General features: G+C 42.2%; 1 protein-coding gene across 7 annotated transcripts in view; it reads left to right on the top strand.

Annotated features, from left to right (window-relative positions):
• sugct (succinyl-CoA:glutarate-CoA transferase) overlaps positions 1-13,164 on the top strand; it is a 404,067-nt gene that overhangs the window by 43,272 nt on the left and 347,631 nt on the right. For all 7 annotated transcript variants that reach the window (XM_055633822.1, XM_055633824.1, XM_055633819.1 and 4 more), the window contains exon 6: positions 8,960-9,080. In XM_055633822.1, coding sequence (XP_055489797.1) covers positions 8,960-9,080 — 121 coding nt within the window. The remainder of the gene's footprint in view (positions 1-8,959; positions 9,081-13,164) is intronic.

Below are 13,164 nucleotides of genomic sequence, written 5' to 3'. Positions count from 1 at the left end.
TGAAATATTATTTTAGCATAACGATATTTTTATTGCCTGCATTTTTTTTTTTCAAACACTCCCATGCCGCAGCAGCCGTAAGCCACTGACGATAATGTGAGAAAACTGGATAAATTGTGCCAAGTGAAAAATTCATTCTCACTAGGCTTTGTGTAGTCTTAAGTGTGTTATTCTGAGAACTTGCCGTGTGTTTCCGCTACTCCTACCCTGCGAGCCCAACCGAGGAGCCCACGTGATGTTAGCATCGTGCTTCAGTCACTTTCCAATACTTTGGAAATCCAGATGCAACTAATTGCATTGTTGATGGATAAATCTGTGTAACAAATACCATTGTGAAGTATGGGATTTCAATACTCATATTTATGCAATTATACATGTGCGCTTTTAAGGTTGTGTGCATTTTTTTTTGGAAATTAACAAAATAAGTGGAACTCGATGTTCTAAAATAAGTGAAAGCATTTGCAACATCTTTTTGTTCATGTGTATACTATTACTTATTTGGCGATTGTTTATTCGTCTTTTGTAAGATGGTGTGCTTTATCCCTCTCCAATATTGTTGTTACCATGACAATAGATTTCAATGGCATTTTAAAGAGAAGTATTGGACCTGATTTGTCTTCAAAGATATCAGTGCATTGAGCCATGAGCATGAATATAAAATGTGTTTCCATCAGACAAGACGAGAGGAGATGCAATGTTAAAACAGATAGTGGTAGCTTCTGACTAGCCTACCACACTCAATATTGAGTTCAACATTTCAGATAACTTTTTTGTCCAGAATTTTTCTTTCAAATTTCCAACCTTTCTTCCAAATTTGTTTGGTAATTGTATTAATTCTGCACTTTCATCTTTTTTTATGTTTCTGCTATCTTATGGTATCACATTTTTGTCGTGTATTTTCTTCTACCTTTCACTGCATCGTGGGACTTGCCGTGTTATTTTCTCTCTCCCTCCCCCCATTTCCTTGAATCTCTCAACCCGAAATGTCACCTATTCCTTCGCTTCATAGATGCTGCCTCACCCGCTGAGTTCCTCCAGCATTTTTGTCATCCTTGATTCTTAAAGTCTTTATTCTCAATTAGTTCCAATTATGACAAAAGGTGAAACTTTAACATTGTTTTTCTCTCTGTATATCCAACATAACGTGCAATTTCTGGTATTCTCTGTTTTTATTTCAGATTTCCAGCAACTGCAGAATTTTGCTTTTCTAGAAATATTTATGCTTAGCTTAAGCTCTTGCAGTCATTTTTCTCCAATAGAGAACAAATCCCTGCACCACCTGCAATATGATGCAGGTCCCTTGATTTGAATTTCTGCAATATTGTGCTTCCTTTTGGACTCCAGGAGGAGCTGATTTTTTTCTGCTGCCATTTATAAATTAATATTGATGGAATGTATCACTCTATGACAGGCACGTGCCGTGAGTAATTACTCAGGGTAGGCAGTTAGTCGGCTTTAAAAAAAATCTTAAACCACGCATGCGCAGATTGTTCTCCTCTCCGTAAAAAATAAAAAATAAAAATAAAGAAAGTAACAATTCAATTTGCCCAAGCCTTCCAAGTCTCCTTCATTCTGAATTACTGAATGGGTGCGGGGTAGAGGGTGATGGCAGGTGGAGAGATGGTGGGAAAAACTGGAGCACATAGGGACAAGTTGAATCAGTTGTCATCTTATTGAATGACAATACTAGTTAAAGGGACCAATTGGGGGGAGAGTTTCTTTCACGGCGTGTGGCGAGTCTGGCCTGGGGTAAAGTTGCGGGTAGGGCAGGAGCGTTGAGAAGGAGGGCGTTGGGGATAATGCCAGCAACTCACTCACTCACCACTGCCGCGGCGCACCGGGTGCGGAGCCACTGCATTGTGGACGGGGAGGGAAGAAGCTCGGTTGGCTGTGAGCGGCTGCCGGGACCTCAGCGCCTTCTGCCGGCCCACTCAAATCTGGCAGTGCTCTCCGTCTGAACAGTGAGGTGACCAGCTCAAGAGCAAAGTACATAGAGTGGAGCGAGTCAGCGGGTGATGGATAACAGGACAGCGGGCGGTGGAGCTTACTCCTGTGTCAGTGCGAACAAAGGACCAATTGAGGTTACTCGCACTGACACATGGAGTAACCACCGCCCGCTGTCCTGTTATTTATTGCTTGCTGACCCGCTCTTGAGCTGGTTGCTGGCATGATCCCCGACCCCCTCCTTCTCAACGCTCCTGACCTACCGCAACTTTACCGCTGGCCAGACTCCTGACATGCTGTGAAAGGCTCCCCCCCCACCCTTCCCAGCAGCGCTGTCCTTTTACAGCCGCTTCTCATTTTACAACCGCTTGCGCTGCGTATTGCGCTGTACACAGTCCATGCTGCAAAGGCAGAATTTCAGCTGCCTTCAGCTCCCCTTGTCATTGACAGCTTGTAGCAGCATTGACGGCACATCAGCTGCACAGACTTTCCCGTATTACATGTACTGCGCATGAAAGGCACGGAGAATTATGCCTACCATAATTATCATTTTATAATTTTAGTCAGGGTAGGCAGTGCCTACCTTGCCTACCTTGCCTACCCTGACGGCATGTGCCTGCTCCATGAGTGTATCACTCTATGATACACTTCATCAATAATCATTCATTAGTGATTCACCATGTCGGCGGTACTAGCTGACTTGATACTTACCGCACTATCATAAGACGCCACTAGATGGTGATGCATCTCTGGCATCCTTTTATATTTGTTTCTGAGTGTTCTGACTTCAGCGTTCAATACAATATGGAGTCTCTATCCCAGTGTTTCAATGAACCCAATATGTAAACAATCCTGTTCATTTCTACTTTTTAGCTTCAGCTCCTGTGGTTTTGTTTAATTTAGTTTAGAGATACAGCATGGAAACAGGCTCTTCGGGTTTGCTCCAACCGCACTTTAACACTATCCTACACACACTAGGGACACATTGCATTGATACCTAGCCAATTAACTACAAACCTGTACATCTTTGGAATATGGGAGGAAACCAAAGATCTCGGAGAAAACTCACGGGGAGAACGTACAAACTCCATACAGACAGCACCCGTAGTCAGGATCGAACCCGGGTCTCTGGCGCTGTAAGTGCTGTAAGCAACAACTCTAACGCTGCGCCAGCATGCCACCCATATGGCGTAAACTTTCAACTTAGGTTTTCAGTTTAGCAATAAGTACATCTATGCTATCACAAAATCAGCAAAATGTTTTGCTAGGTGAAGAGTTCCCACGTTGCTGTAGTCTTTCGTTTACCTTATGTTGGTTTATCACTCTCACAATACTATACTGTAGATTGCTCAGACATGTCTACTCCTGCAGTGTGCAGCACCTTCTGATCCATGTGTAGGAAGGAACTGTAGATGCTGGGTTAAACCGAAGATAGACACAAAAATCTGCAGTAACTCAGCAGGTCAGACGGAATCTCTGGAGAAAAGGAATAGGTGACGTTTCAGGTCGAGACCCTTCTTCAGACTAAGAAACCATGTTCTCACAATTTTCTGAAGACTCTTGGTTTCCACTATCTTTGCTGCTAGAAGTGATGTTGAATTCTTTTATCACATTTATACTAGTTTAAAGGTTGATGTCTCCTTCACTCGATTCCCCCATCTGCTTTGTCTTCTTCTGTCGTATGTCTTCTAGACCTGCAGCTCCGTTGAGGTGAGCCAGGCCAACGTGTCATCGTCCAGGTCAATCAGACCTCGTTCACTATTCGGTGGCCGGTGTTTGGGCAACTGGTGGCTATGTGCTCCACTGTCTGTGTTGCGACCTCACACTCGCAGGAGGCGCTGTCCAGGTTTAGGTTTATTGTTGTCACATGTACCGAGTACGGAGAAAAGCTATGTTTTACGTATTATTCAATCAAATCCGATAATACCATATATAAATACAATCAAGCCAAAGTCAAGTACAACAGGTAGAGTGAGGGGAAAGACACACAGTGCAGCATATAGTTCTCAGCATTATGGCACAACAGTTCCAGAGACACAGTCCAATGTCTGCAATGAGGTAGAGGAGAATCGGATTACACCTTAGCTAATGAAAAAAATATTTGGAATCCTGATAACTGAGGGGAAGAAATGGAGCACACTTTCAAGCTGGATTTGCCAGGCGGGACAAAGCCTGGATTTGCCAGGCGGGACAAAGCCTGGCAAATAATAGGTGTATATAGTTGAAGGTGATGAGGTGGAGTTGGCTACAGTTTAAAAGGAGACAAAAGTGTGTCAGATAAGGAGAGAAGAGGAATGATATTTAAAGCCACAGGGGCAGATATAGATAGAAGGGTTGGAGGGGGCTGGGATAGTGGGGAAATGGGTAAGCATGAAGCCGGATGGGGGTGCACATGAAAGAGAGAGCAGCTGGAGCAGTATAACGTAATATTGGAGAATTCAATTTCACCCTTCACTACGTCCAAGTAGCCAACCTTACTAATTCCTTTTATTAGCGCTTGGTGTGCAGTCTCCGTAACCTGGCAATTTAAGTGCTTGTCCACAGACTTTTGAAGTTTTGTGACCTACCTCCACCACTTCCTGAAGTGCCTGCAAGGTTTAAGAGAATGGTATCAGACAGGACCTTTATGTAATATTAGGAAAGGGGTCAAAAGTGGCTCGGGCGATTCAGACTAAAGAAAATCTGAAAACTTTTTATACCTACATTGAAAACAAGACGGTATCCAGGGAGAAGGTAGGACTGCTCAAGGATCAGATGACACATTTTTTCTCACAGAGAGTTGTGAGTCTGTGGAATTTTCTGCCTCAGTTGGAGGCTGGTTCTCTGGATACTTTCAAGAGAGAGTTAGATAGAGCTCTTAAAGATAGTGGAGTCAGGGGATATGGGGAGAAGGCAGGAACGGGGTACTGATTGGGGATGATCAGCCATGATCACATTGAATGGCGGTGCTGCCACGAAGGGCTGAATGGCCTACTACTGCACCTATTGTCTGTTGTCTATTGTCTATTGAATTTGTTCTTGTAGTCTGGGGATGCAGGAATGATAGGACGCAAGTACCTTGCAACTGTTTCCACCAAGGAGAAAGATATGGGGGACATTGAGATCAGTGTGGGGAATGCGATTATGCAAGGGCAGTTTCAGATTAAAAGATGCCGGGGGCCAGGAAGGTCATTAAGGTGGATAAAATTCAGGACCTGATGACCATGCAGGGTTGTCCCAGTAGACCTATTATTTGAGCCTGCTCTTGCCCTACCAAACCTACTTCTTCCTATCTTGATGGGTCCTATCCCTTCCCACGTAATCTATGTTACTTCTGATACCCTTTGTCATTTTATTAATTTCTGATTCCCTGGTTCCAACTGGCTCATCTTCACTGTGGAAATTAAAACCCTGTACATCTACATTGCAAATTAGAAAATTTAGAGGGCCCTCCAGTTCATTCATCCTCAAGAAGAGATCTGACCAGTATTACCTCCCTCTACACATTCTTGCTCAACTATTCCTTCATTGTACTGACCCTCTCCAGATTAAACCCGTAGCTATGGGAACTTGCTTGTTTTATGTTGGAAATGTGAAACACTCCCCCAACACTTTACATGTACAGGTATCTGATGGCCAAAAGAGTAACAAGATGGAGAATAGGGCCCATTAACGATCAACAAGATTGTCTATGTGGGGAGGCACTCAGGAGTTTGTCAGAGTTGCAATTGGTTGGAGTTGGGGGAAGTGATTCTTTTTTGATGCATGTTTGCAAACTAAGATAGCTGCTCACTTGGGAAATTGCTAGTAAGTCAGAATCTTGCATTGAAATGCGACCATCCAATCTGGAGTATTGTGTGCAGTTTTGGTCTCCTGATTTGAGGAAGGACATTCTTGCTATTGAGGGATAGGTTCAGCAGGTTAATTCCTTGGTTGGAGGGACTGACATATGATGAAAGAATGGGTGGACTGGGCTTATATTCACTGGAGTTTTGATGGGTGAGGGGATCTTATAGAAACATATAACATTCTTAAGGAATTGGACAGGCTAGATGCAGGAAAATTGTTCCCGATGTTGGGGGACTGAGATGAAGAAAAACTATTTCACCCAGAGAGTTGTGAATCTTTGGTTTAGTTTAGATATACAGTGCGGAAACAGACCCTTCAGCCCACCGGGTCCGCGCCGACCAGCGATCCCCACATATTAACACTATCCAACACACACTAGGGACATTTTTTACAGTGACCAAGCCAATTAACCTACATACCTGTATGTCTTTGGAGTGTGGGTGGAAACTGAAGTTCTCAGAGAAAACCAACACAGGTCACGGGGAGAACATACAAACTCCGTATAGACATCATCCGTAGTCGGGATCGAACCCGGGTCACCAGCGCTGCATTCGCTGTAAGGCAGCAACTCTACTGCTGCGCCACCATGCCGCCCATCTGTGGAATTCTCTGTCACAGAAGGCAGTGGAGGCCAATTCACTGGATGTTTTCAAGAGAGAGTTGGATACAGCTGCTAGGGCTAATGGAATCAAGGGATATAGGGCGAAAGCAGGAACGGGGTACTGATTTTGTATGATCAGCCATGATCATATTGAATGGCGGTGCTGGCTCAAAGGGCCAAATGGCCTACACCTGCACCTATTTTCCATGTTTCTAATCCAGGAAACTTGTCAGCCATTTGATTTATGTCATCAGCTGTGTATTTTATTAACTTGTTGTGCAATCTGTGGTTAAGCAAGGCAGCACCAAAAAGAAAGTACCTCTGCTAACTTGAATCACCAACTTTTCTCTCTGCAGACATCTGTTAGCTTGCAAAAGATGTTAGTGAGCGACAGAGAGATTCTGAAAAGGCAGAGGCAAGTGGCACTGGCTCAGTTTGGCATTTTGGTCACCGTGGACAAGCAGTGGCGAAGGCCTGTTTATATGCTGTAGAAGTCTCTCTCCAAGGGATTTCATTTAGAGGGATGGACTGGAAAAGCAATATCTTCACTAAGATAAACTAATATTGAGAGGTGATTTGACAGGCCCTTTAGGCTTAACTGAATAGGCTTAAAGAATAAAAGTAATTGAAAGAAAAGATTTGTAAGACTCTAAGGAAGGAGCTGGAAAATCAGTATAACTGGATTGTGCTTACATACATTCAAATACCTACCTCTGTGCTATATCGGTGGGTTTTATATCAGTGCAGGCATAGTTTGAAAGAGTGGACTCTGGGGTCCTAAAAGTTACAAGTCGCCTCAAATCAAAGGGATCAAAATTTGTTGTCTGTAATGTTTGCTGAACAGGCAAAGTGGTGACCAGTCTATTGACACTCGGACTGAATTTCAGAAATTGAATTTGGTCTCTTGGTGTCTTCTATCCGCTACATATTCATAAATGGGATTTAAAAAGCTGAAGTAACTCGGGTAGCATCTCCGGAGAAAAGCAATAGGTGACGGTTTGGGTCGAGACCCGTCTTCAGACTCAGTCAGGGGAGAGGGATACAAGAGGTATGAAAAGGTACAAAGAATACATAAATTAAAGGTATGCAAAAGAAAAAAATCAAAGCCAGCAAAGATGATCAAGGAAAGGTGGAGCCCACAATGGTGCATTGTTGGCTGCGGAGACGGTGATAATGAATGGATACAAACGGTGGATCTAAGCAGGACGACAGTGAAACTAGAACGATGACTAGGGTGGGGGAAGGATAGAGAGGGAGGGGATGCAAGGTTTATTTGAAGTTAGAGAAATTAATATCCATACCGCTGGTCTGTAAGCAGCCCAAGCGAAATATGAGGTGCTGTTCATCGAATTTTGGTTTGGCCTCATCTCTGAAAGTGGAGGAGGCTCAGGACAGAAAAGTCAGAAAGGGAATGGGAAGGGGAGTTAAAGTGTTTGGCAACTGGGAGATCGCGTAGACCAAGACGGACTGAGTGAAGGTGTTCAGCGAAACGATTACCCAGTCTGCACTTGTCCTCGCCGATATATAGGAGTCCACACCTAGGACAGCGGATACAGTCAATTAGGTTGGAGGGGATGCAAGTGAAGCTCTGCCTCACCTGAAAGATTGTTGGGGTCCCTGGACAGAATCGAGGGAGGCGGTATTGGGACAGGTGTTGCATCTCCTGCGGTTGCAGGGGAAAATAGCTGGGGAAGGGGTGGTTTGGGTGGGAAGGGATGAGTTAACCAGGGAAGGTACACAAAAATGCTGGAGAAACTCAGCAGGTGCAGCAGCATCTAAGGAGCGAAGGAAATAGGCAACGTTTCGGGCTGAAACCCTTCTTCAGACCCTTCTTCAGTTAACCAGGGAGTTGCGTCATGAATGTTCTCTGCGGAAAGGGTTGGGGATGGGAAGATGTTACTAGTGGTGGGATCCCTTTGGAGGTGGCGAATATGTCCGAGGATTATGTGCTGTATGTGATGGCTGATGGGGTGAAAAGTGAGGACTAGGGGACTCTGTCTCTAATGTGACTGGGGGGGAGGGGGATCAAGGGTACCGAGGAGACACGTGTGAGGGCCTCGTCTGTGGTAGAAGAGGGAAACCCCCATTCCCTAACGAATGAGGACATCTCCGATATGGATCCTTAGAAATGTTGTGGTTAAACAATGGAAATACAGATTCTAACACCAAGGGAGGGATCAATGAAAATGATTAGATCCCAATAAAAAGAGAAATGCTGGAAGAACTCAGCTGATCAAGCAGCATTTGTATTAATAGAAAACCAGTCATCGTTTCAGGGCGGTGATTCTCAGTTCAGGTGCTGGTTGATTCGTTGAGTTCTTCCAGCATTTCTGTTTTTGTTTGATTTGAGCATCTGCTGTTTATTGGTTTTCATCCCTTTTAGAACCCAAGCCAAGTTTTATCTTAATAGCTTAGGAAATGCTTGCAGCATTGACACGGAGGTTAAAGTTGATTGATGCACATTCATGTTATCTCATATGTAGTCAAAATGTGTTCTTTCTCATTGCTGTTCCAGTGTAATGTTTGCCATTTTATGGATGAAATCTGTAATAATGACAAAAGATTCCTTTGATTTGTGTCTTGCAGTTGGCATCTGTTTGTGATGTATTGATCGAAAATTATGTTCCTGGGAAACTAGCAGAAATGGGCCTTGGATACACAGATATAGAAGCGATTGCTCCACATATAGTATACTGTTCAATTTCGGGTAAGAAATTACTTGAATGTTATTTATCAGATAATATATTTACAGAGATTTTTATTCATTATGCAGAGTAAATAAAATATTTTTAAAAATTCTGCAGCTGTCCTTTCTGGACAGTTAGAAGGAGCCCTGCTTGTGTATGGGACTTTTGTGTACTTTGGGATGATCAGAAGCACTTTGCAGTCAATGGATTACGTTTTCAGTTCACCATTGCATCATCAGTAAGTATATAGAAGTTTAGAAAAGATTAAACCTATTGGCTCTTTGAGACTGCTCCCCAATCAATATTTGGGCCAACCTAATTCACTTTCCTATTATTTCTGGATTCCATCAGAACGCAACCATCTTTCCACCTTGACATTGAACATATTTGATTAGAGTACCTGCGATCTGCTGTAAATAGTTTAGTTTTCGTTGCGAAATACAGCATGGGAACAGGCCCTTCGGCCCACCAAGTCCATGCCAACCTCGATCACCCGTTCATAATGGTTCTATGTTGTCCCATTTTCACATCCATCCTTGTAAACATTGGGGCAATTTACAGAGGCCAATTAACTCACAAACTTGCATGTCTTTGGGATGACGGAGGAAAACTGCATTTACAAAGATTTATAAAGTCTTGAGTGGAAAAAATGTTTCCTCCTTTAAGTGCAGACCTTTTATCCTGAGACTTTCTCAGCTAGTTATCGTTTCTCACTTGGAGGAAGCAATTCCTCACTATCTACCCCCATTGATTTTCCTGTAAATATTGTCTTTCACATGCACGTCAACTCCCCTGTCTCATTCTGGTGCTACGCTCCTGCATTAAGGAAATCCACTTTACTAATTAGCCTAACATCTCTTCTTTGCGGTATGGATGGAAATCGAGCATCCAGGCGATATCATCTGAGATCAGGATCAAACTCAGTTTGCAATAAATTTAGATTTGTTTTTGTTTTAATATTGCGCAAGAGATTAGTATTCTCGGATTTAATGGCAATTGATGGGTGAATATGACACAAATCATTATTTGTAAAGTCATGAAGTTTCCAGTTTGATGTCCTGTCCCGACCATCCTGGCCACTCACTCATCTCCCCGCTGCCTTCAGGTAGAAGGTACAGGAGCCTGAAATCTGCAACGTCCAGGTTCAGGAATAGCTGATTTCCCACAGCCATCAGGCTATTAAACTCAACTCAAACAAAACTCTGATCTTTAATAGCCCATTGCACTTTATCTGTTTATTTATGTGTGTGTATATATATATATATATATATATATATATATATATATATATATATTCATTGGTATATGGTCGCACTGATCTGTTCTGCTCTGTATTTATTTATGCTTACTATATTCTGTTGTGTTGAAGCAAAGCAAGAATTTCATTGTCCTATCTGGGACACATGACAATTAACTCTCTTGAATCTTGAAATCACAGATTTGTTTATTTCAGTGTAAAGATAACTGTTACCACTCAGCAGATCAGGCAACTTCTCTGGAGAGAGGAACTGAGATAATATTTCAATCATCAGTTGTTTGACCTACTGGATACTTCCAGCATAATTTGTTTTTACATGAGATTTCCAGCATCTGCAGTTTTTGTCTTTGGAGGAATGTGTATATTTGGCAAGCTCCAGTAAGATAATTATAGTTCTGTTTCCAAGTGAGTAACGTTCATATTCATTTCTATGGAAAAATAAACACAAGAAATAGCTAGTGGACAACCTTGCAAATTATTTGTAGAGATTAGGAACGAGCTAGCAAAAGCTAAATGTGGATTTGCACTGTCAGTTTGAAAAGAAACACACATTTGGCACATTTAACAAAATGTGATTATTATTTATGTGTATATTGCTTACTGATGATTTCAGTTGGATAAAATATTAACAATTTAATAAAATATTAACAAATTAAATATTTATAGCACCTTAATGTAAACCACTGTCAAGTTAAACAAACACATGGAAATAGATCCAAAGAGAATATAGACACAAAATGCTGGAGTAATTCAGCGGGACAGGCAGCATCTCTGAAGAAAAGGAACGGGTGACGTTTCAGGTCGAGACCCTTCTTCAGACTCTGTTGGGTCGAGACCAAAGAGTAGGTCGGGTGACCTAAAATTTGCTGACAGTGAGGTTTAACGAGTTCCTTTATTTGGTGCATGTGATGCATGCAAGTCTACTGAGGTGCAGGAGAAATCACAATCTTCTGTAAAGCTACATTTTAAAGTAGCTTTGTATTGTAAATTATGAGGATGTTGCTCTGATTGTAGAATTACAACAGTGGTAGGACTTTTTATTCACTACTTGTGAAGATGCTGAGATTGTCCAGAGATGACGTTACACAGGTGCTCACCTCAACGAATGCCAGGAAGCATGGATACCATTATACTCAAATTGCAAGACATAGTTGCCATTTAATTATTGCTCCTAAAGGCGCATGATTCCTGCACTTCATTTACAACCCAATGTAGAGATTTTCACCCGCTGAGCTCCTCCAGCAAGTTGTTTTGTGGATAGACACAAAAAGCTGGAGTAACTCAGTGGGTCCGACAGCATCTCTGGAGAAAAGGAATACGTTTTGGGTCGAGACCCTTATTCAGGTCGGAAGAAAGGTCTCGACCCGAAACGTCACCCATTCCTTTTCTCCAGAGATGCTATCTGATCAACTGAGTTACTCCAGCTTTTTGTGTCTATGTTCGGTTTAAACTGCAGTTCCTACACAATTTGTTTTGTGGTGTAGATGATTATTCCTTTGAAGCTTGGTGGAGTTAAATAAATTCCAGTTAGTTCATGCAGAAATAATGTGGACGTTCTATTGTTATTACTTTATGTTTCTGATGAGATTAATTGTTATTTTTGGTCTGTGAAAAAGCAGAAATGCTGAACATTTGAAATAAAAGCAGAATATAATGAATATGCCCAACAGGCCAGGCAACTTGATGGAAAGTGGTCAAAAATATTTAGTCATGAGTAGATGGTAGACAAAAGTGCTGGAGAAACTCAGCGGGTGAGGCAGCATCTATGAAGCAAAGGAAATAGGCAACTTTTCGGGTCGAGACCCTTCATATAGTCATGAGTAGATTGTTATTTCTTCTGCAACATTTTATTTCAGAGTTATTTTCATTGCCTCAAAGATCTTTGATTCAGCCGAATGATTTTACAAGGAACCAGATAGTTAACTACTACTGAGCACATTTTAAAGTCACAACCCAGTAGAGATATACAAATTTCTGAACTTAAAGTCAAATGGATCAGTAGAATTCTCTATTGTCATCTCAACACATGAATTCTTATAACTTCAACTGGATGATCATAAATAATTCAGTAGTCTAACACTGAACCATTTTTCAGTTTATTAATGTTCCATAGAAATATCCTAGCGGTAATCTATGAGCTGAGCTAATTAAAATTAAGTATATTGTGACCCCCTCAGTAGGGTACGGTAGTATAAGTGACCATGATTGAATGGTGGAGTAGACTCGATGGGCTGAATGGCCTAATTCTGCTCCTATGACTTATGACCTTATGACCACTCAAGCCCCTGTCCCACTTAGGAGACCAAAACAGGGGCTTTACGCTTCAATACATTGATACAATTGATCCTCAATTCAGGATTACTGTAAAGCTGTGTGCTCAGTCCCCTGTTCTACCCATAACTGTGTAGCCAGACACAGTCACAATGTCCATTTTAAATTTGCTGCCAAGACCGCCATTGTTGGTGGATTAATGAATAAGGATGAATCTGAGTGCAGGAGTTAGATCGATAATCTGACCATTAGCTAGATCAAGCAGCTGATTGTTGACTTCAGGAAGGGAAAGCCGAGGATTTGTGAGCATATCTTCATCATCGGGATGGCAGTGGAGAGGGTCAACAGCTTGAAGTTCCTGGATGTGCATAACTCTGAAGATTAATCCCATTCCAGCACATTGATGCCATCACAAAGAAGACTCATCAATGTCTCTACCTCCTTGGTAGATTGAGGAGATTCGGCATGTTGCCAAACATTCTGTTAAACTTCTGCAGGTGTACGGTAGGGAGCATACTGACTGGTTGCATCACAGCCTGGTTCAGTAACTTGAACACCCAGGAATGAGGGAGTCT

Source organism: Leucoraja erinacea, chromosome 4 (genome assembly GCF_028641065.1).
Source record: "Leucoraja erinacea ecotype New England chromosome 4, Leri_hhj_1, whole genome shotgun sequence".
NCBI classification, from domain to species: domain Eukaryota; kingdom Metazoa; phylum Chordata; class Chondrichthyes; order Rajiformes; family Rajidae; genus Leucoraja; species Leucoraja erinaceus.
Note: the sequence above shows the minus strand (reverse complement) of the source record. Positions and strands in the feature narration are given on the sequence as shown.